A 22,388-nucleotide genomic window follows, 5' to 3' on the forward strand; every position below is an offset into this window, starting at 1 on the left:
AAACTGGAAGCCAGTGAACAGATGCAGGAACAGCTGTGACTATGGAGGACTGAGACGCATGTGAAAAGTGAGTTACAATAATCAAGGCGGGAAAAAAATGTAACGTGCGCACAGTCACAGTTGAGCAGTGCACCTAATCTGTTTAATGAGTCCACACTGCAACCAAGTGCTGTTGAAGTGTTACATTAGGGGGATAAACTTAGTGAAAGCAAACTAATTAAGCATTGAGAAACTCTATGGAGCCAAGGAACAAGCAGTGAGCCTTATTAATGTATTTCTCAATTTGGTACTCTGATTAAATGGCTCCCTTTGTTGCCGTGTAACACTTACACACAGCACTGAAAAATACAAGAGCGGATCCAGCACCTCAAATTCAGGTTTCCTCTTCTTATTTTACAAAGGAAATCATTATTTGCTGATGTCAAAGACAAAAAAACAAAAACAAAACACGATTAGGTCCTTGTTTTTATTATTTTATTATTTATTGGAATGCTTTATCTCAATAACATAACAATAAGCCAGAACAGTGCAAATACTGTGTGACAGCAAACACAGAGTCCAGCCTACAAACATCATTCTTCCCCAACAACTTCACGTCTTATATACAACCCGGGTCATTTCATGACACTCACACAATCCGGTACCGGACACACTGTACACACCCGCCCTCATGAACGCTTAAGGCACGCACACGTACACCATTTATATTCAAACACGTCACACAAATGTGCAGAGCTTAAGACAGCAGTAACGTTTGACATCTCGATGCTCGACAGCAGACTCTTGGTCGCAAACAGTGTAGAACAGGCGGCTGCAGCAAGCTCACAGACAAAAGGTTTTCTTTACATGGCCTGTGATGCTTTATAGTAGTTAGCATGATTATAGTACGTTCAGCTTAACCATGTGGCTAGACTCCCCCCCTTCAATAACTACACCATGTACAGAAGTAAGTCAGGATGGCAGGGTCGGGCGAGGTTCAACCACAAACACGACGGGCCACAAGTAAAGAGGCAAGAAGTGAGGAGGAGAGATTACTGTACATCTAGGTGTTAAGCAGGGAGAGGGAGAGAGAGCTGGTCTGAGAGTCTGAGTATGAACATTTGGATAATGCAGTATGTAGCACATCAATCAGCCTAACTCAGGAATTATTCATGATCAGAAATACTTTAAAAAGAAAAAAAAGAAAAAAACAAAAGCAGGACAGCCACTGATTTTCTCCAATCTTCTTACTTTGCTTTATAAGACAAACAAAATCAAGCATACTGTTGCAAAAAAGCAGCACATTTTATGCATATAACCTATTTTAAAAACATTCAAATAATCTAATTAATGACGCTATTCCACAAACACAATGTAAACACTACTGCTAGCTCGGACAGAAGCTTCGTACTTTAGCAGAGAGGCTGGAGGTATTTTGGAAGACCTAAAGATTACCAGAGAAGTGGATTGAGCAGCATAAATCTCACTAATGAATATGCAGCAATGTGTGACATTCACTGACTGAGTAATATAACACAGAAGCCTTTTTACATTTAAGCTGAGGCTCAGTTTCAAACAAGCATGAAGCGAACAGCAAGATGTGGCTCGAACTGAACACTTGCGCAACACAGGAACCAGAATAATTTTAATCTGCGCGCGCGCATGTGTGTGTGTGTGTAGCAGTGAATTATGCAGTGATACATTTCATAGTGATTAACAGTTTCAAACAATAGTTACACATCAAGTTCAAAAGTGAACATTAAATAAACTAAGTGCTCTCGCTTCGCAGAGCAGTTGTTTACGTACACAAAGACATAATTAGTGAACTGAAAAAACTATTAGAGTGATTTAATATGCTCTATGCATTGCAGTGTTACACATTAAGCAAAAAAGAGTTAGTTTTTTTAGATACTGCTCACTGGTAAACAGCGTGCATCTCAGCGCTATCTTCTCTGCAGCAGTTGCTTTTCATCTCGTGGACTGTTGAGGGGTAACTTGATTGATTCTTTATGATTTTTGGGAGATTGAATGACACTGAAGAGATTTAAGTGTAGCAGAAATATCTCTTTATTCTTAAAACTGACTAATGAAAGTTTATTTGTACCTTCAAGGGAAGGATTTGGATCCCCTCTGTGTTGGAAACCACCGCTCTTTGGTGTACTGGCCACACTCATAACATTGTCCAGTGTTGACTAAGGTTCTGCCAGCTAAGCGCACGATGAGCAGGGACATGTGTTTGACAGAGATACTTGCCAAGGAATTGTTTTATGGATATTAAAACATGAAGAAATAAATTAGATGGTGCTTTGTGTTCCTGCAGTACAGGTGAGGGACAAAACACTCGTTTTATCCACGGACCGAGATTAATTTGTGTGCACGTGCCACTGCAGTCCCTCGTGATCTCATTAAATCTAGTCTAAAATTAAGAGTTGCACGAACTTGGTGAATCCGTTTCACATTACTACTGCAATCACAGTGTCTACGTCGGTAATGAGGTCTCTCTCCCGCTTCGCCACCTCTCCCACACTCAACCCTCTGTTCAAGAATGTGATCCCACACCCCACGTGGGCCCACTCACATCAGGTTTCTTCATCCCCCTGAGCGTGAGCCCTTCCTCCTTCAGGTACCAGGGGCATGTCTCAGCCACTGCAGCAGCAGGAGATGAGACATGCCTCTGGAGAAGTGTGCTTCGTGGCCGTAGCCCTCAAACCAGCGATGCTCGTCTCTCCTCTGGCGTCTCCTCAAGAATCTGCAGCAGCAGGTCACTGAGGGGCTTGGCCACAGAGTCGTAACCTGCTGAAGTAAGGTGAAGGAAGTCAAACATGTCCTGAGTGCTGATGGTTCCATCGGAGTGGACGAACTCCCTGCTCACATCCAAGAGCTGAGCCTGGGTCAGCCGTGGCAGCCAGGAGCGCAAGTGAGCGTTAACAGCAGCGTTCTTCTCCCTGAGTTGGTTGGGCCGTTCCCCTCGAGGCAACAAACCCTGAGGACCACAGAAACAGAGCTGACTTATTTACTGAAATTATTATATTAAAGGAGACATATCGTGCTAATTTCAAGCGCCATATTTTTATTCTTGGACTCTACTAGACAAGCTCTGAATGATTCACTGTTCAAAACACTCCTTAGGCACCTCTGAAGAAGCTGTTTTAGCTTCCTCCTCTCTTTTTAAGCCAAATATCTCCTGATGGATGCCTCTGAAACAAGATTTGAATAGCAGATGGTGGGAGTTCTGTGCTCAGCCAGAGTTATAACTAGGGATGGGTACCGGTATCCGGTGCCATTATGGCAAACTCAGCAGCCTGCAACAAGTGCTTTAAGGTGACACTGTGCAAAGGAGGTAACACCTCGAATCTGATGAAACACCTGGCAACGTATAGCATTTTGTTAAAAGCCGAGAAATGCACCGTATTTGATAGCTTGCTGCGAGACCTCACACCGGGTACATCTACTGCGGGTGGGTTGCCTGTTATCTGACCCGGAGTTAGCAACATCCCCCAAAAACCCAAAGAGTAGAGTCCTGGCCCCTAGCCCTGCCAGTGTAGCAGAAATGATGACGGATGATGATGGCAGCAGCAGCCGTTCTTCTCTGCGTGAGTAGCTTAATGTTGTTCGTGTGTAATTTACGCTGAGTAGGCTAACCACGTTATTACATTAATGCATGTAAGGTGAACTAGCAAACATCATCATAGCTACATGCGGCTGTCTTCTTGTTTGATGGCAGATACCAACTTCACCCTGGCCAAAAAGGCTAAAATGACCAAAGAAAAAGTGGAAAACAGCTAAACATGAGAGGTTTTTGGACAAAGTTTGTGTTTTTTCCATTGATTAAGCACTGCTTCCAGCCAAGAGTGATGCCATAAATCCCCTATAGCTGCAGAAAAGGCTAACATTGTTATCTTTTTACAAAAAAAACAGCTGAACATGAGAGGTTTTTGGACCAATTTTGTGTTCTCCATTCTTTAAGCACCGGTTCGAGCACCGTTTAAGCACTGGCACCGTTTCAAAAGTACCGGTTTGGTACTGGTATCGGATAAAACCTAAACGATACCCATCCCTAGTTATAACCATGATCCTACTGACTATACTACTCCAACACGAGAATAAACTGAGCTCTGAGCTCACAGTGATGACTTGTACATATGTAAAAGACATGTACTTTATTAGCTACACATGTTCAACCAATCTGTATGCAGACGAGTTTCTTTCACCGCAAACTAATATCAAACTGTGTGTCCACAATTAAAGGAAACTAACTTTCATCTGTCTGTTGGTTATATTGTGGCATCAACTCCTCAGTCATGTTATTTAAGTCACCTGAAATTGTATTCAAGTTGTGTGCATATCACCACGTTAAAGAGCCTTTATGTTAATGCTCAGGAACAAATGTCAATATAATTAAAAGTTCTAGCTCAAAATATGAGTTTAAGACAAACAAGCAAGACAAGATGCAACATATGACTAAACTTACCAGGACAACTATCTTTGCCTTGGGGAGGCGGGTAGTGAGCAGTTCTGCAATGGCAAGAATTCCTCCTGCAACCTGCTCTGCTGTGTGCTCATAATTGTTGGTTCCTACCCACAACACCACCACCTGGACAAGAGGACAGACAATTTATTCACTTCCGCTAAACACGTCCAACCCTGCAGAATTTATATCAAAGCGAATGACATAACATATGAGATACAACACAATTAAGCGACATTTTGTTTTTTTTTAGAGCAATTAAGCCAAATGGATGAATATCAAGTTTAACAAAGAAGTTAAAGAGCACTGACTTCTGCCGAGGTCAATGCTGAAACTTGCACTTATGAAGAAAGAGCTCAAGATCTACATGAAAGTCACAAAACTCAAGACACGGAGGTCAGAGTGTGTGAAATGTGAAACTGTGGACATCAGTGTGGACGCATTATACTGTCCTCATCTGCCTTTCTGTTAGCGGGCTCGTCTCACCTTTGGGCGAATGTTCTCCAGCTCTCCATTCTGCAGCCTCCACAGTACGTTACAGGTGGTGTCCCCTCCAATGCCAAAGTTGAGCGCATGAAGAGGGGAGAACAACTCCCTCCACACCTTTGGACAGAAAACCATGAATATGCATTTGAGTCAGGTCGATTATGATAACTAGTGCGTCATCAAGAAAAATCAACAGCGAGCAAAGACAAACGTATGGCTTTTTATTTGCTGTCTTTATTGTGCAATTCAAGACACATGAATCACATCCAGATGTGTCCTGTTTAATTTAAAAATGTTTTCTAAGACTTTACTCTGACCTCATACTGATGCATTAGTTGTACCATGGAATCCCCCACAAAGAGCACGTCTGGCTCAGCATCCTTGCACTCCTGTACAAACCTTGAATGCTGTAAAAACACAAGAGAGCTGGTGATATAGTGCATGACAGACCCGATAAATACAAGAACATCTTCAATTTATTAAAAATGAACCCCTCTCTGCTTGGTTCTGAGAACTTGCCCCCTGATGTAAAACTTTGCGATTTGACTCTCTAAATCTGAGCGGTATGATGACAGTCGTGAGCCATCAGAGTCAGATAAAAAACCTCAAGCTTGTTATAGGCGAGATGCGTCTGGTGCCCTATCTGACAGAGAGCTCTGAGTAAAACAGACTGTCTCAATGACTGCCCTATTAGCTTTGGGAGGATTAACTTTGTGCAGACTTTCTAGAAAGATCCACTAAACAAGCCAAACAAAGTGATGCACTGAAACAAAGTCTTCTTAGTGACTAAAAATTGTGAGCACATGGTTGATATTTATTTAGTGGCCTTTTCTTTGAGTCAGATCATGAGCTTATAACTACTATAATAAATATTATCAACATTATCATCCATTCTTATTCAGACACTAATATTATTAAGAAGATCAAAACATCAACTGACAACACTAACTGGCTTCACGGGATTGCAGCACAGTCATAAACATCTGTGTTTAAGAATTAGAAATAAAAACATAATCTCAGACTAAGGTCACCAAATCGAAGCGATGTCTTATAGTGGCGCATCAATTAACATGAGAAATGTATATTATACTAAGCTTTAGTTTAATTTGCAAGAGTTCTCAGCAATAAAAGTCTCACAGCACCATCCTCCTCTCCATCGTAAGCGCTCCAAGCGTCACACAGAAACTCCTGATGGGGACAGCGTGCAGAATTTAGAAGACTCCTACTTATCAAAGCCACACATAGGTGCAGATCCAAAGTGCCATCCCATCTGAGCTGAATTATACAACTGGTTTTATTTATTTTATTTAAACACTGACTTAATACTAACAATTACTATGGAAACACATAAGGGAAACTATCTTTGATAAATAATGCACATCATTCAGACCGCCTCCATACATCAGAAGGATATGAGGTATTAATGATAATACAGAGTAAATGTTTACAACACTCTAACAATAGAGATCCCCTAATTTCCTTCGGGATTAATAAAGTATTCTGATTCTGATACCTGTGACAGCCACCGTCCATCTCCTTGAACATCTTCTACTGGCTGAGGGACTGCTGCTGGGTTCACGTCATCCCCACTCATCCTGAAAGAAATCCTAGCGCTTATTTACACATGCAATAAACATGGTGCGACCTACAGGAGGGGGAAGGACGTCATGCTGATGCAGGGCACAGAGGAAAGCATCTGCACCACCTAGCAGAGAGCAGCGGGGTGATGCAGCGGCTTAGCGTTTCGGGAGCAGACAGACTGGCCTAATGCGGATTGCAGGCCACTCTCGCTCTCAGTGCGGGTGTTTAGAGATCACAGAGCAGATCGCATTAACTCCGCTAGGCTACTGTTTATCTGACGTTAGCTTGTTAGCTGCTTGCTAATGACTGGAGACTGTTGTGGCTGCATCTCTGATACACGTCTGTCGTGCTCGTCGTTAATTAAAAAATAAACAAATAAAAACATTTTTAAAAACTGAAATTACTTATTTATTTACAAGACAAACTACCTGGTAGGGTGTCACTTGTCGGCTCTCCTGGGTGACCCTTAACTTTTTATTCCCCGGCTTCGCTGCACCGCTGTCAGGGAGTCGACGCGTATGATGCTCGCTAGCAAGTGTTAGCAGCCTCGAGCTAGATGAGACAACAAAAGGTGTGTCAGAGGGAAAGCACAGAGATCGTTCCAGTGGCAAGAGTGCCCGCTCGACACCACCAGCCGTAACACCGATGGAAGGAAGAGTGGATTCTTCCGAGTTCAAAGTCTTATCAGTGCTATCATGCACCTGACCTAAACCCGGGCACAGCTACCTTCTGTAATCTGCGGAGGTCGCTGACACCAAAACACAGAACCGAGGGGAGGTTTTTCCTCAGGAGAAACCGCAGGGCAAAAACACACCACCGCAACAGCTGATCCCGCGAGGAATCATGGGTAGGTGGTCGCGTGTTTGAACAACTTCGCATTTTTCTGACAATGAAATTATATCTAATTTTTTGATGGTGATAGTTAGTGTAAGACCAGACATGAAGACATGCTCCTATGTCTGAGTATGTCGTGCAGTTTAGTTTTTCGGAGTGCGACGGTGATCTCTCGTTGATCCCAGCCCGGCGTCAGCTGACCGCAATGCATCACGGTCACGTTAGAGCAAATGCTGCATTCTAGTACTGTGGAAAACACAGGAAATAAAACATTCCTGCTCTCTGGCCGTAGGTCTACATTTGGCGGAAATATGCTTTACATCAGTAATGTCAAACCACCACATACACCCCGCTTTGATCTTAAGTGGAACAAACAGTGAAATCCCCCCTTTCTGTCAGAGTAAGTAGTTTTACCAACACTCTGAGTACCTAAAGTATCTTAATATATCAAAAAGAAGTGCAATTTCAATAGTATGTTGCAGTTTTTCTAGATGATAGAGAAATCCTGCTGTAGTAAATAAACAAACAAACAAACAAAAAAACCCCAGAAATTTCTATATTAGCTAATGAAAAAACAAGAACTATAATAAAAAAAAAAAAATGTTAATCTTTATCTACCTTTCACATTTTCCAGAAAAACAAAATGAGGAATAAAAAATAAAAGACAAGATTAAGACTGTGCAAAAGAGAATTCTACCACAAATGAGTACAAAAATTTTAATAAATGTCATTAATGAATCTAAGAAACAGCCGCAAGAAGGTTTGATACAGAAATATCTCTGTAATCCTATGTTCTGACAGGTGTGTTCACCTGTCACTAAAAAGGAGAGCTGTACAGTTTAGACTAGGAGTGATTTCCTGAAGTGTTCAGCGAGGCTGAATGAGTCTGAGGAAGAATGGGCTCTGCAGTCTCTTTAGTGTGTGGCTAATGGAGCGGGAGCAATGGCTGTGAATGATGATCAGTTTGTTCAGTGACTTCCTGTCCCTCACTGACTCAAACACCTCCAGTTTCCGACTAAACAAACCGAGCCTCAATCATTGTTAATGCAGATTTTCTTTTTTCAGTGTAAGCATTCTTCATGACTCCTGAAGAACCTGTGGCTTTTTCAGTAACAGAAATCAGCTTTATAATAGCCTTTCTTTGTTCCTGGGAAACTTTGAGGTTGCTTTTGTTTGGCTCACTTTTACATTTTACAAACTGGCAGATAAGACATGCTAAAAATATATCCTGGGACATTTATTTAAACACAAATTGTCTTTACTTTGATTTCACATATGGCATGATTCACCATCACTAAAACCTCTTTAAATTATTTTAGTTCTTCCTTTATTTTCTCCTGTTTGTATTATGTTTCTATAATGCCTTTTCCCTCTTAATCCTTACATTGCCCAGCCAAGTCCCCAGCGGTGTTTGTTAACCAACTGAAACAGTCCACTGCTTTTCTGCGTGTGTAGACGTGCCCTGAAAGCTCAATGAAAGGTTTGAAAGAAGTGTCGCTACTCTTAGGGAAAAATAACTCATACCAAAATGAACCACCAGATGGAGTCCCTACACATCTCTGCTTAAGTTTTCAGTAGATCAAACCAAGCCACCCATACCAGCTAAAATACCCCACACAGTACAGCTGAGCCATGCCAGATCTCCAGGATTCATGTTTTCCATTTCATTTATCACTCATATTATCAGATGCTATTTTTTATACAATACGTTTACCTCCTAAAACATACCTGGAAGACCTCTGAAAGTAAATAAACCATTATGAATTTCCCTCAATGTCAGAACTTTTTAATTTATTGTTTTGTCATTTTTTAAATCGAGAATAACTAAACATCAGTTAAACTCAAATTAACAGTGCCTATCATCGGATTAGCTTTGTAAGTATTTGTTTGTTTGTGAAGACATAGGATATCAAATTTAAGCAAATAGATAAAGCCTCAAAATGAGATTCTTACAAACACTGGCATCCTCTTTACAGATTTACTGGTATCCCAGACCATAATTTGTAAAGCTATAGTGAATATCTTACTTAGATTTGGTGTGTAGACCACAGGTCCACTACGGAGGAAGACAGACTCAGTTGTAATGACATTAGTTGCCTGGTCAGACCTAATTGGAGAACTTCTGATTCTGCTGTACATTGTATTATATTATAAAGGTATATGCTCATCTAACCATGCATCAGCATAACTATATTTTTAAGACAGGCGTATGACATAGACTGTATGTAAAAGCTGGATGTAGCTACTGTTTATGTTGTCTAGAGAAGTTGGGAAAGTATGATGATAGCCTGTGTAATATAATATCTCTCAGTATTAATTTTGACAGCAAATCTTGGTATTATGGTGTAAAAATGTAAATGTGTCTATCTAACCTTAATTGCACAGAGAGGTAACTTCTAACACTTCCAAACTTGTAACCATTTTCTTTGGATTTCAGTTAGTTCAGATTGGACCCTGCCTCTTGTCCTATAATAGCTGGGATATTATAGGACAAGAGGCCCTCCACGCAAAGTGCTGTAATGCTGGTAACTCTTCCTTTCCAACTCTGGGTGCTCGGATTAATTTTCAGATAGTTTTTGACTGACTGGAGGAAGCAGTTTGCCTTCAGGGCGTTTTTTGTTGTCTTATTTACTGTTTTCTATAGCGGGTTGGTAAGTTTTAGGTGTCTGACGCATTTAGCTGTGTAAATAACTGAATGTGCTCTTAGAAAGTAGGAGTAAGAAGAAGGCAGGGTTGAAATGTGTCAAGTTTCGACTCAGCGGCTGTGAGATTGCATGGGCATGTGTTATGCAATAGGCAAAACTCCGCCTACAGGTGCACTGAGGTTTTCACTGTCCAAAAAAACGGCTTTGTCCTTTTGGCAGCGATAGTCGCGATCTGGACTCTAATAAACTTTCATGAAGGGATTTATACAGAAGAATTAATCAGGCGGAGTATGTATCGGATATTACCTCTGCTCCTCCTGGGAGGATTCTTCCTGACAGGTGAGTTTTAGGAACTTCCCGGTGTTCCAGATCTACTGGCGTTGGTCGAACAGATGTGTGGCAGTCTTGCGTTTCAGGAGCTGCTACCGACAAACCAGCAAAAAAATGCCAAATGTGTCATCTGTGACACTTGTAAGGTTATCTCAAACACACTCCGTCAGTCTTGATGCTGTTGAACAACAAAATGTTTAAAAATGTCGCGAGTTTACCTGGTGATATCCCCATGCGCGACGCGATCGCGAAAACAGCAAACAATTAACACCACGCTGATGTTGTTCACAGCAAGAGTAAACGATCGGGAGACTCTTGTCGTCGTTATCGCTCCCCTCGCACGTTTTATTTCTCCGGTTTCAGCGTTTTTGCTTCACAACTAAAGCGAGCAGTTTACTTTGTGCACTAACATGGACTCGAGTCAACCAGCGCCACCTCTGGCCAAGTGCCACAGCCTACAGCCAGATCAACTTGTGACACAGATCTGCAGCACGTTTGAATTCGTTTCATGCACAACACATTTGTACCTTTCAATTGTGTCTGTCTGTGCGTCATGCAAATAAACCTTTGAAATGACTGAAATGATATCATGTATGTATTATCAGCCTACATTTGTTCAAAATGCCAAATTATATACACAAAGTCATAATAATCACCACCCTTGTTCATCATGATATCAATACTTTTGCCCATAAGAAAAATGTCGTGAACAAATATAGACACACTAATATTTCACCAGTGTTGTAACATCACATGTCGTTAGCATGGGTAAGATAACGAAATCAATACCTCAGATGGAAGCACCTTGACTGGGTTACTTCAACATCACTGGGTGACATGTCACTTTGATGCACCGACAGTGGAATTATAGTTCAGGTGACCTGCATGCCTTTGCACTTTAAAGACACTAGAGCACCTAAAGGACGCATGGAAACATCAAGTGATACACAGATAAGACTGGTGCACATGTTTAGTTGCTTTACTCAAGAGCCTGACTTCAGATGAATGACTCTGACAATCTAATTTTTCTTGCAGATTGAATGCACCTTCTGTGGGAAGTGGTACCACACAGTGTGTGTGGACTTCCCCTGTGCAGAAGGCGACTACAAATGTTGTGGTTGCTAAATAAACAGAAAAAATTGATCCCTGTTGTCTTTGCTTACTGATTGTTTTTAGTGTTAACAATCCACATTGCTGGGATTGCATCTTTCAACATGTTTGTGGGTAGATCTGAATGTACCAGGGGTAAGTGCAGCCACTCAGCCTCTACTCAATGTGATCATAGCAGCAGGTGCAGATGTGTCACAAGTTAATCTAGTAGTAGGCTATGGTATTTGGCCACAAGTGGCAGCAGTGGACTGACCTCCATTGGAGACTGCTCCAGCTGCTATGTGATAGTGGATTTGCTACAAATTGAAGATCATATGCAAGTGTTGGAAATTAACCCTTGTATTATGTTGACAAACAAAAATGTGACATTGATTTTGTTGCAGGTCATTTTGACCCGTACTGTGTAAATCCACTCAGAATTGTCAAGAAACTGCAATAAAACAATAGCAACTTTACTTTCCATCAGATAAACATGTAGAACACAGACATACAACAGTTAGACTTTTCATAACTATTTTAGGAACCATTTTGGTAAAGGTTTTTCGTTCTTACACACACACACACATTTCTTTTGAACTTGCCCAACGTTCTCAGTTTTTCAATGCTCAACATTTTCGATTTTGTCCACATGATGGACAGAATGTAACTGTGTGCTTTCTGCAGATGTACTTCTTGCATTTCTCACACACAATGCTTGTTTTAAAACAGGAACCTTCCTAACTAAGATTTAAAACAAAAGATTTCTACGTCTCCTCCAGTCTCAAAAACAGATGACAAACCAATCGCCACACCTGAGTCACTGACTTTCTTAAATCCACTCACTCTCACTGGCTCTGTTTATTACTAATCACTGTGTAACTGCTGTGAATTCACAGTAACTGCCATCTCCTTACAAATGTTCATTTGATTAACCCCACTTATACAGACTGCATATAACTACCAACTCTCCAGCCATGTTGATGGATTGCCTATATTGGCTGGAAATATTCATTTCCAGAGAAAAGACACAGACAGACTCTGCTTACAGGATGTGATGTGACAACACTAATGAAATATTGATGTGTCGTATTTGTCCAAGGCATATTTCATTGTTATGGAAAAAGAGAATATTAAAGTCATGATGACCAATTGGAGTGGTGATTTCTATGACTTTGTTTATATAATTTGGAATGTTGTACAAATGTAGGCCAATAAGGAATATATGATATCATTTCATTCTTTTCAAAGGTTTATTTGCATGACGCACAAACAGAGACAATTAAAAGGTACAAATGTGTTGTGCATGAAACGAATTCAAACGTGCTGCAGATGTGTGTCACAAGTTGATCTGGCTGTAGGCTGTGGCACTTGGCCAGAGGTGGCGCTGGTTGACTCGAGTCCATGTTAGTGCACAAAGTAAACTGCACGGTTTAGTTGTGAAGCAAAAACGCTGAAACCGGAGAAATAAAACGTGCGGGGGGAGCGATAACGACGACAAGAGTCTCCCGATCGTTTACTCTTGCTGTCCTGTGAACGACATCGGCGTGGTGTTAATTGTTTGCTGTTTTCGCGATCGCGTCGCGCATGAGGATATCACCAGGTGAACTCGCGACATTTTTAAACATTTTGTTGTTCAACAGCATCAAGACTGACGGAGTGTGTTTGAGATAACTTCACAAGTGTCACAGATGACACATTTGGCGGTTTTTTTGCTGGTTTGTCGGTAGCAGCTCCTGAAACGCAAGACTGCCACACATCTGTTTGACCAACGCCAGTTGATCTAAACGCCAGTAGATCTGGAACACCGGGAGGTACATCGCATTATTAACGTGTTTCACAAACATGGCAACCGTGTTTAATAAAACGAAACACAAACGAAACATCAAGTTCGGAATCTTATTTGGTCTCTGAGCTGTAAAGCCCGTGTTATTCTTTGGGCGTTCACGGTGTAGTACAGAGTATAAAGTACACTTACGTGTACTGCGACCAGTTTCTGCTAGTATGCCTGTAGCAGGCGTTGATAAGACCGTGTTTGGATTTGAAGCCATGGATTATTTCTTTGTATTAGATCATACTTTTAACTGACCTATCACTTTATTAGGTACACATGTTCAGCAGCTTGCTAACGCAAATATCTTGTCAATCACATGGCAGCAGATCAAAGCAATTAAGCGCAAGGTGACCTGCCGAAGTTCAAACTAAAAAACGGGAAGGAAGGTGATCCAAGTAACCGTGAAAGTGGCATTTTTGAAATACTTAGACCAGACAGGCTGGTCGGAGTATCTCAGAAACTGCAATGGTCTGAAAAAGAAAGCACATCCAGTATCTGTCAGAGGAGAATAATGGGCCACTACCTTGAGTTTATATGAAGGCAACAGTAACTTAAAATAACCACTTGTTACAACCAAGCTGTGCAGAAGAGCATCTGAATGCACAACACATCAAACCTCAAAGCAGATGGGCAGCAGCAGCAGAATACCACACTGTGTGACACTCCTGTCAGCTAAGATCAGTAAACTGAGGCTACAAGTTGCACAGACTCACAAAAATGGCACAACAAAATACAGATAGATAAAGTGGAAAAACGTTGTCTGGTATGATGAGCCTGGATTTCTTCTGTGACCATTCAGATGGTATCCGACGTAAACAACATGAAAGCATGGATCTGTTCTGCTTTGTGTCAGTGATTCAGCCTTGTGGTGGTTTAATGGTGTGAGGGAAAGAATTTCTTTGCGCACTTTGGGCCCCTTAGTACTAACGTAGCTCGTTTAAACACCACAGTATTGTTGTTGACCATGTTCATCCCTTTATATGACCGCATCACTCATCTCATGATGGCTGCTTCTTAAACTGATCTCAAACTGTTTTCCTGAAAATAACAATTCACTAGCTAGGACCACATCCTCACTTTAGGTTTCACAGCATTTCTAGTAGATAATGGCAGATGGCTTGAGCATAAATTGAGGCTGTGGTTTGGGGAAAGCCTGAGAGTTGACTGGCAGCAGCTCTCAGGCCAGGCAAATCCCCGTGTACCAATGAGAAGTGAATGAATTGAAAAAGGAAGGGAGGGACGGTGGGGCACGAAAATGAACAGCTTGTAGTGCCGGGAGGGTCGAACTACAATGAGTTCACTGTACCTAATAGTTTCCACAGTCACTAAATCTGAATCCATCTTTGGGATGTGCTGGAAGAGGAGATCATCACGCATATGCAGCTGACAAATCTGCAGCAACTGTGCAATGCTGTCGTGTCAGTATGGACCAAAATCACTGAGAAATGCTTCCAGCTCCTTGTAGCTGTGAAGGCAAAGGGCTTTTAAGGCTTCAGCAACAGCTGTAATGTTTACAATCGAAAGCCAAACACTGTGAAAAAGCTTCTTGTATAAGAACAGCATATATATAAAAGAGGAAGTCAAAGCCCCAACTTTCTATATAAAATGACATAATATATTTAAAAAATAAATATGTATACATAGCTGCAGCTGTCTGCAATACAAAGACTTTATGCAAAAGACTATCAAAACAACCTTTAATTTATTTTTGGAAGAAGTTCAAACATATACATTCAAATTAAGTACAGCATGTTTGTGCTGCTCATGGTGGATCCCAAACCTTTATTTTTCCTTTATTGTGGCTTCCTTTTCTTTCACTGTGTTTCTCTGCATGTTGTCTTGAGGTGTCTTCTGACTGTTTTTAAGAATGCCAGTCACTCATCTTCCTTTTTGCATGTCATTCTGAGCAACTGACGCCAAAATCCACTTGAACCAGCTTCTATTTGCAGCTTAACTTGTGTGTTGTTTTCGAATGTAAATCTAAGCCATGTGCAACATGGATTTTGCATTCTTGTTTAGCTAACATGTGATATGTGAGCTGGACAGCATTTGGTCATACAAAGTCATCTCTATATCTGATATCTGAGCAGGAATCTATTCAACATTTTAGGAAACATCTTTAGTATTAATTAACAAAAAATCCAGGTTTGCAGTGTGATTCTTACTTTTAAACAGGAAACTTGCACATAACCTCTGACTGCAGGGTTGTTTGATGTGTGATCACAGTACTTTTGTTTTTTTCCAATTAGTTTTCATTTTGTTTAGTTTTGACTTTTTTCTCTTTAAGTCATCTTAGTTTCAGTTAGTTGCGCAGAGTGAAGTTAGTTCTCCAAGTTTACAAAATAGTTTCAGTTGTATTTTTTATTTCTTCCAAAAGTTAAATTTGATTTTAGTGAATTCAATATTTTTTCACTTCTGGTTTAAGTTTTCAGTTTAACTGTAACTAACAATATTAACCTTGGTCTGTAAACACAGCAGATACATTGACGGGGTGTTCCCACACTCTCGGCCATGGAGGAGATAATTGAGAGGAGAACTGAAACTGACCTTGTTTGTATTTGAAGTGAGCCTTGGAAAGGGTTGAGAAGTTTTTCAGTATTTCAGATTTAAATAGTTATTTCTAAAAACTTACTTACTCTACTATTCTTTTATTAAGGTTAATGTGGTTTCTTAACTTTTATTCTTCTGTCTGTGTTGAGCTGCTTCCTTATTTACCAGGGATCTGTTAACCATTATACTAAAAAGCTTCACATCCCATTAATTTAGCATGCAAAGAAATCCTGTGTCTTACTGGTGCTGGATGTCTCTGAAACTGCCATCTTTCATCTGCACCATATCACTAAAATTTGAAACATCCTAATCTGTTTATTGCTTCCAGGCTGGACTATTGTAATTCATTGTCATCAGGTTGTTCTAAAAGTTCCCTAAAAGGGCTCCAATTAGCAGATCGTGAGGTAGATTAACACTAACCTCATAGTAGGTGTGCAAGTACAGATGTTGTTAAATTACAATTTGCTGTGTTCGTTGTTGTACTGGCAGACATGTAAAACCACAGTCAGGTCACATAGGTTCAAGCATTACCTGTGGAATAGATTGTCATGTCGTTGCCATAAGAAAGTAACAAACTCACATTTTATATTGAAAGGCAGTAAAGGTCTGAGGCACATGACATGGTGTGTCAAAGACATTCCTGTGTTTAATGAAATGGGCAGTTTGAACTACTAACTTCAATCTTGATTGTTCTCGTTTGGTCGTGTTTATTTCAGGCGTGCGGCATGTTGCTGGGATAGAAATTAGAATGGAGAAGGAAATGGAAGCAGTCAACGGGACGGATGTGAAACTAAGCTGCACCTTCAGTAGTACTCATCCAGTGACTCCAGGTTCTGTCACAGTATCCTGGTACTTCCAACCCCTGAATTCAAAACCCGGCGAGTCTGTGAGTATAAAATAGATTTTTTTAAATGTAATGAAATTCAATCCATAAGACTTTCAAATAATACCTAATTTCTTCCTCTCAATTTCAGTCTTGTATTAGCTTCTAGTTTTATATGTTTAAAGTTTCCAGTGTGTGTTAATATTTTCTATTTCTGCACTTCCTTTTTTTGTCATTTTCTGTAATGTATGTGGCAGCTGTTTTACTACGAGAATGAAACGCCTCACCCTCCAACGTCTCCGCAGTTCAAAGGGCATGTAGTGTGGTCGGGAGATATCATGAGAAAAGATGCTTCCATCACTCTCCAGGACGTGAATCCAACTTTTAATGGCACCTACAGCTGCCAAGTGAGAAACCCTCCAGACTTTCAAGGCAATATTGGAGAGATCAACCTCAGAGTGGTCAACAAAGGTTAGACTATTGGACCTCAATACCAAAAATGACACCTCGTGGATTGAATGATATGATTCATGATTTGGTTTGCTACACAGTTTGTTATCTGTTAAACAATCTGCTAAACTGCTAAAATCAAATAAAGGAAGACTTTGAAAACATCAGCTCACAATGATCAAAAAAGATCATGCTCAATATCTTCTCTGATCTGAACTGGATGATCTGCTAGGAGCGAAAAGATGCCACATCGTTTGATCGAAATTAAAATGATTAATCCACAGAGGGCTGAATTCAAAGACAGAGAAAAATACAGCAGGCTGGTCTATTTGGCCAAAATTTCATTGCAGTAGCTCTAAATGATGGTCAGTAGTCTGTAGGGCACCAGAGACATTTGTATGTGTATGTATTAGAATAAGTCTTTTAAAGACTGATGCGTTGCATATATGACGACTCTGTTACTTTTGAGATGAAAAGTTTGACTCATTCATTGCATCGTTATCAGAAGCACTACAGCGAGTAAAAAGAAACACTTAAAAAAATAGAGAATGTTTTAGTATGTGTCATATGATTGAATGAAGCAGGACAGCGTCATTAACCACTGGGTCGCTCATTCATCTTTACTTTGTTGTCTTCTTTCTTGCTCCTAGTGTCCCTCTCTGAGATAAGTTTCCTGGCGATCATAGTTGGAGGTGCTTGTGGTGTAATCCTGCTCATTCTCACTATCATTATGGCAGTGAAGTTCTACAAGAAAAAGAGAAGGGAAGATGACTTTGAGCTGCACGAGCACGATTTCAAAGACCCAACTGTGTGGTGAGGGCCAGAGAACTCTGTCTTTTGGCACTGGTGTGGACTCTGGTTGGCTGTTGGGTTGATTTTGATGGAGGAGATGACTAATAAGGATAAGGGCATCTTCTTCTATGTTTTTTCCTCTCTTGTGAATGTCTTGAATATTAATGTATTTTTTTTTATTCAGTTATTTCAGTATTAGAGCTCAAACACCCTTTCCAGTCTGTACACTTTTGTATGTGTGGATATACTATTGAGACTTTTTTACAAAGTTGGTCCTGATTGTGACTACTGAATACTTTGTAACAGAATTTTTTAAATGTAGGTTATGGATTGTAATCGTGGTTGGTTTTTATAATGGTGGTTATTAATACTTGTTCACAGCAGCAGTTCTAACTGAATGAATGAGGCTGTTTTTCTGTATAATCTTTAGCATTTTACCATTTAGTTAGCATCTTTCAATCACAGGTTATTTTATTGTAAATTTTATAGATGTCAATTTTAACTAGAGCACCTTTTTGAGGTAATTGTACGTGGTCTTCAACATAAAGAAAAGCTGATACTGCTGCGGTGAACTGAGTTAATTGCGCTCTGCTGCCTGCTACTAATGGGTTACATTACAGCTTTGGCAGATGAAAGCTGTCTGGGCAAAATCTTCTACTTTCTCGGTGAGCAGCAGCTGCAAGAACAACTGTTGCTTCACAGCACTTGTCATTTTATAAATCCAAGATCCAGGGAACAGTGAATGGGTTTTAGTGCAGAAGTCTTGAACTGTCGAAGGTAAGAATCAGTTCATTGATTTTCTGGGCTCTGGGCTGGGTTGGTTTCAAGTCGAGGAGTCTGGGTGTCTCCTTCTCTATATATTATTTTTTTTTTTTTTTTGCTGAGGTAAACCAGTGTCTTTTGTATATTTGCTTCCCTTTTGATTGAAGCCAGTATCCCACAAATAGTCCTTCTCATTGCATCTGTGTTTGTGTGTGACTGTTTGGTGGGGGTGCTTCAGCAAACCCGAGGAGGCAGAGCATCTGGCAGCCTTGCAGAAGAAAAAAGAGGTCAGTTCAGACGATGAAGAGTCTGAGCCCAGCAGTGGAGATGATGATGATGATGATGATGATGACGACGATGATGATGACGACGATGATGATTAGATAGATGCATTTTTCTTGAATTCAATTTGTTCATTCACACAAATTTATTGGGCTGATCATGTGGATGTGATGCATTCAGAAAGTTTTGTGACCGCCCATGAAAAGCAAAAACTTCTTCTGATTGAAATCTAATTTTTCCCTGTAAAGAAACTCTCCCCGTGCACCTCTGGAACACTTCCACCATAGAGGCTACTTTTAGATTTCTAGTTCCCAATAAGTTTAGCATTGTGCTTCCACCTATCTGTAAAAACAAAAAGCTGTGACACTGTAAAATGTGAGTAAAAAGAGAAAAGCAGTGACTTGCAAATAAGTTAAAACTTTTATTTATTTGGAAAAAAAATCCAAAAAAAAACAAATGTTGACATATTACAATGTTTTTGTTTTGTTTTTAAATTTTATGTCAGCAGCATGTTTCATAAAAGTCTGGACTTATTTCACAGTTTTTCTTAATTTCATCATGTTTTTTAAGGAAGACTTGTTGACAGTATAAAAATGGATGTAGCTTCTGTGACACTGCTCCCTGGTCTCTGAAGTCTTTGAAGTTTTGAAGCTTTCAGATGACGTTGCCATCTTGGTTTTAAAAAACTGATATGATGAGGCTGATATGAAACCGGATCCTTAGATGATGTAATGCTGGTTTGTTTTAAGACTCTTTCATACAGCTTCTTCTTCTTTCTTTCTTTTTTTTGCCTCAAAGCTACTTCCATGTTTTATACTGTCTATGGATAAACTGAGCTTCTTTTGGATTCTCTTCTGAGACTTCAAGTTTGCTGCTCTCCAGTTTAAGATGAGCATATACAATAAAATATCTGTCAACATTTTATATCTCTTCTTAGTACTTTTTCAGTTAAATATCAGGCTATTCCTGCATTCTGCTTTATTGACATTTTACTTGCTGCTATAGTGTAGTTGACAGGATTAAAATATATTTGGCTGAACCCACATGTTATCTTTGCAAAGCTATCTTTTTTTTCTTCCTTGCCAAAAAGCTTGCATTTGCAGACAGCAAATCTCGACCAATGACATTTCAGCTGAGAAAATCAAGTGTGTTAAGCTCCTAGCATTAAACAGAAATCATGTGCAGGTTACAACGGTTGGCTAAGCTCACTCCTTTTTAACTATTACAAATTATTTCCACTTCCCAATGTGATGCACCAACCAAAGCTGACTGATTCCAGCTTTTTCTGCACGAATAAAGAACTTACACAACTATTTCAGTACTCCACATACATACTCCAGTATATAGGCACCGATGTCTGAAATGTGTTGAGTTGTCATTTCATTTTTTAATAACTGGGACAAATAAATACCAGACTTGTTCACTGTACTGTTTATGATCGCTATGTTGCTTTGTTGTTTGTTGTTGTGTAATCTCATTGGGGATTTCTACTCAAAAACTGGACATGTATTGCTAGCAAGTTTGTGTTCTGCTTTTTGTATAAAAAGTGTAAAATAAAATTTTCTGTTCAGCGACTTTGGAATAAAGTTTTTTGTTTTAATCATAAAGGCTTGTGAATTCTTTTTGAATAGAAGTGATCAGGGTGTGTACAGAGAGGCTCGATATTAACAGCTCAGTACCATGGAAGACAATGCAACATACCAACTGTCAGCCACTCCTCAGTGTGTGTGTCCACATGACAGTGAGTTATTGTAAGTCACTCTGCCCTAAAACAGTTGATTGCAGCTTACAGTTTGTGCTGGAAAGTCACTTTGATGTTTTCTGTGTCTTCAAATAATTTGAAACACTCTCACTGGGACAGTTATTGAAAGGATATTGGTGACTTTACTTTGACACTGCTCACAAAGAGCATAAATTCACAAAAACATCAAACAGATGTGGAACCCATCACTGGTAACTTGAATGCTCATTTTTTATATTTCTGAAATTGAATTACATTGTTACCTGTTCTGTTCATATCTGTCCTAAGATAAATCTAACTCAAGCTGCTGGAACAATATTAGTTACTAAGGCGGGGTGGAAAGACTGGGACATGCAGGAACTTGCCTGGAATTGTCCAAGCTTGTCAAAAACCCCATCTGTCTCCCTACCGATTCATTTTTTCATTTTATATTGTGCGGTGTATTTGTTATCATTGAAAACAACTCGCTGAACCACTTTACTTTATTCCTTTTCATTAGATCAGTGTAAGTGTGCCATATTTAACAGTCACAGAACCACATAAATGTGCTGTGCTTTTTTTTGCTGTGAGAGATTAACTTACCTCTCATTAAAATAAATAATGTTTTGGTGTGATATGACAGTTTAGTGGCTAGGTTGGGTATCAAACAGGTGCAAATGTTTTGAAGTCTCTGGTTGGATTCTCAGCTGGATAAATAGTTCCCGTCTTTTCCCACTGCCGATGTCAGATAAAGTCATTGTGGCCAAACATGTCGACTCTGGTCTTGTTTGTTCAAAGGACTTTGTTCAGATGCAACTTTGTAAACTTAATCTGGGCTGCCATGTTCTCTGCAGAGAGAAGAGGCTTTCTCCTTGGAAGCCCTCCAAACACGCCAGACATATTCAGACTATTTCTAACTGTGCTGTCATGAACTGTAGCTTTTCACATGCTAACCGAGACCTTTTCACTGCTGTTTTTTGTACACATCATTCTAACCTTTCTCTATGCACATAAATATATCTGTGAAATGCACTTTATGAAATAATCTTACTTTTTTTATATAACTGTACTTACAGCTGTCAGAAGTATATGTACACTCATCATGGGCATGAATGTCATAGTAATTTAGGACTTTTAACAATTTCTTTGTTCATTTTCCAGGATGGAATGATTACACAGTAAACATTTTAATCAATGTAAAAAAACAAGAAGGTGCCCAAGTTTGAATTTATTTTGGAGAAAGTGTACATGTGGGCTGAAAATAAATATATACACTCACACAAGGCTCTACAGTGTTTTATAACTTGATAAGGCCAAGGCCTGTTAACTACTCATTGCTGATTATGAATGACTATAACTTGTAGTTTCTCTTTGCAAGCATAAAAAGGATTTGTCACACAGCACTCACTGGATTGGCCAATATTTATCAGGAACATGGTTAGCCTGTTCAGCAACAACCTAGTAACAACAAAGTGAACACTGCTGGATGACCGGCATCACTGTCCACAGTGAAGTGAGTTTCACATAGCCACAGGCTGAGAAAGAAGCTCCTGCTCCAGAATCGAAAGCTTCAAGCTTGACTGAAATTTGCAGCTGCCCACAAGGACAAGCCAAATGACTTCTGGAGAAAATGTTTTATGAAAGTGAAGTAAAGGTGAGACTGTACCAGTTGCCAAGCATGGCAGTGGTATAACCATGCTCTGAGGCTGTTTTTCTTTAAGTGGTACAGATACATTACATATGATTGGGGGCGACCGTGGTTGGGA

General features: G+C 40.0%; 2 protein-coding genes across 6 annotated transcripts; one reads left to right on the forward strand and one right to left on the reverse strand.

Annotated features, from left to right (window-relative positions):
• Positions 1-457: 457 nt before the first annotated feature.
• pafah1b2 (platelet-activating factor acetylhydrolase 1b, catalytic subunit 2) lies at positions 458-10,708 on the reverse strand. 5 transcript variants are annotated; one of them, XM_084941953.1, is made up of 8 exons: positions 10,542-10,704; positions 10,300-10,412; positions 6,943-7,066; positions 6,447-6,528; positions 5,251-5,340; positions 4,934-5,050; positions 4,451-4,573; positions 458-2,962 (listed from the first exon to the last, which is right to left on the reverse strand). In XM_084941953.1, the coding sequence occupies exons 4-8, from the start codon at positions 6,525-6,527 to the stop codon at positions 2,684-2,686; spliced, it is 690 nt and encodes a 229-aa protein (XP_084798079.1). In that variant the 5' UTR covers position 6,528; positions 6,943-7,066; positions 10,300-10,412; positions 10,542-10,704; the 3' UTR covers positions 458-2,683. The 5 variants fall into 5 exon arrangements, with proteins under 5 accessions (XP_084798079.1, XP_084798077.1, XP_084798076.1 ...); XM_084941951.1 differs by having other exon boundaries at positions 10,300-10,415; XM_084941950.1 differs by lacking the exon at positions 10,542-10,704 and having other exon boundaries at positions 10,300-10,518.
• mpzl2b (myelin protein zero-like 2b) lies at positions 10,024-20,848 on the forward strand. The gene is made up of 5 exons (XM_084941948.1): positions 10,024-10,332; positions 16,510-16,679; positions 16,874-17,087; positions 17,717-17,879; positions 18,859-20,848. Exons 1-5 carry the CDS (start codon positions 10,284-10,286, stop codon positions 19,001-19,003), a joined length of 741 nt encoding a protein of 246 aa, XP_084798074.1. The 5' UTR covers positions 10,024-10,283; the 3' UTR covers positions 19,004-20,848.
• The last annotated feature ends 1,540 nt before the right edge of the window (positions 20,849-22,388 follow it).

The sequence above is a fragment of the Perissodus microlepis genome, chromosome 10, assembly GCF_051167445.1.
Source record: "Perissodus microlepis isolate ML-2025 ecotype Zambia chromosome 10, ASM5116744v1, whole genome shotgun sequence".
NCBI classification, from domain to species: Eukaryota; Metazoa; Chordata; class Actinopteri; order Cichliformes; family Cichlidae; genus Perissodus; species Perissodus microlepis.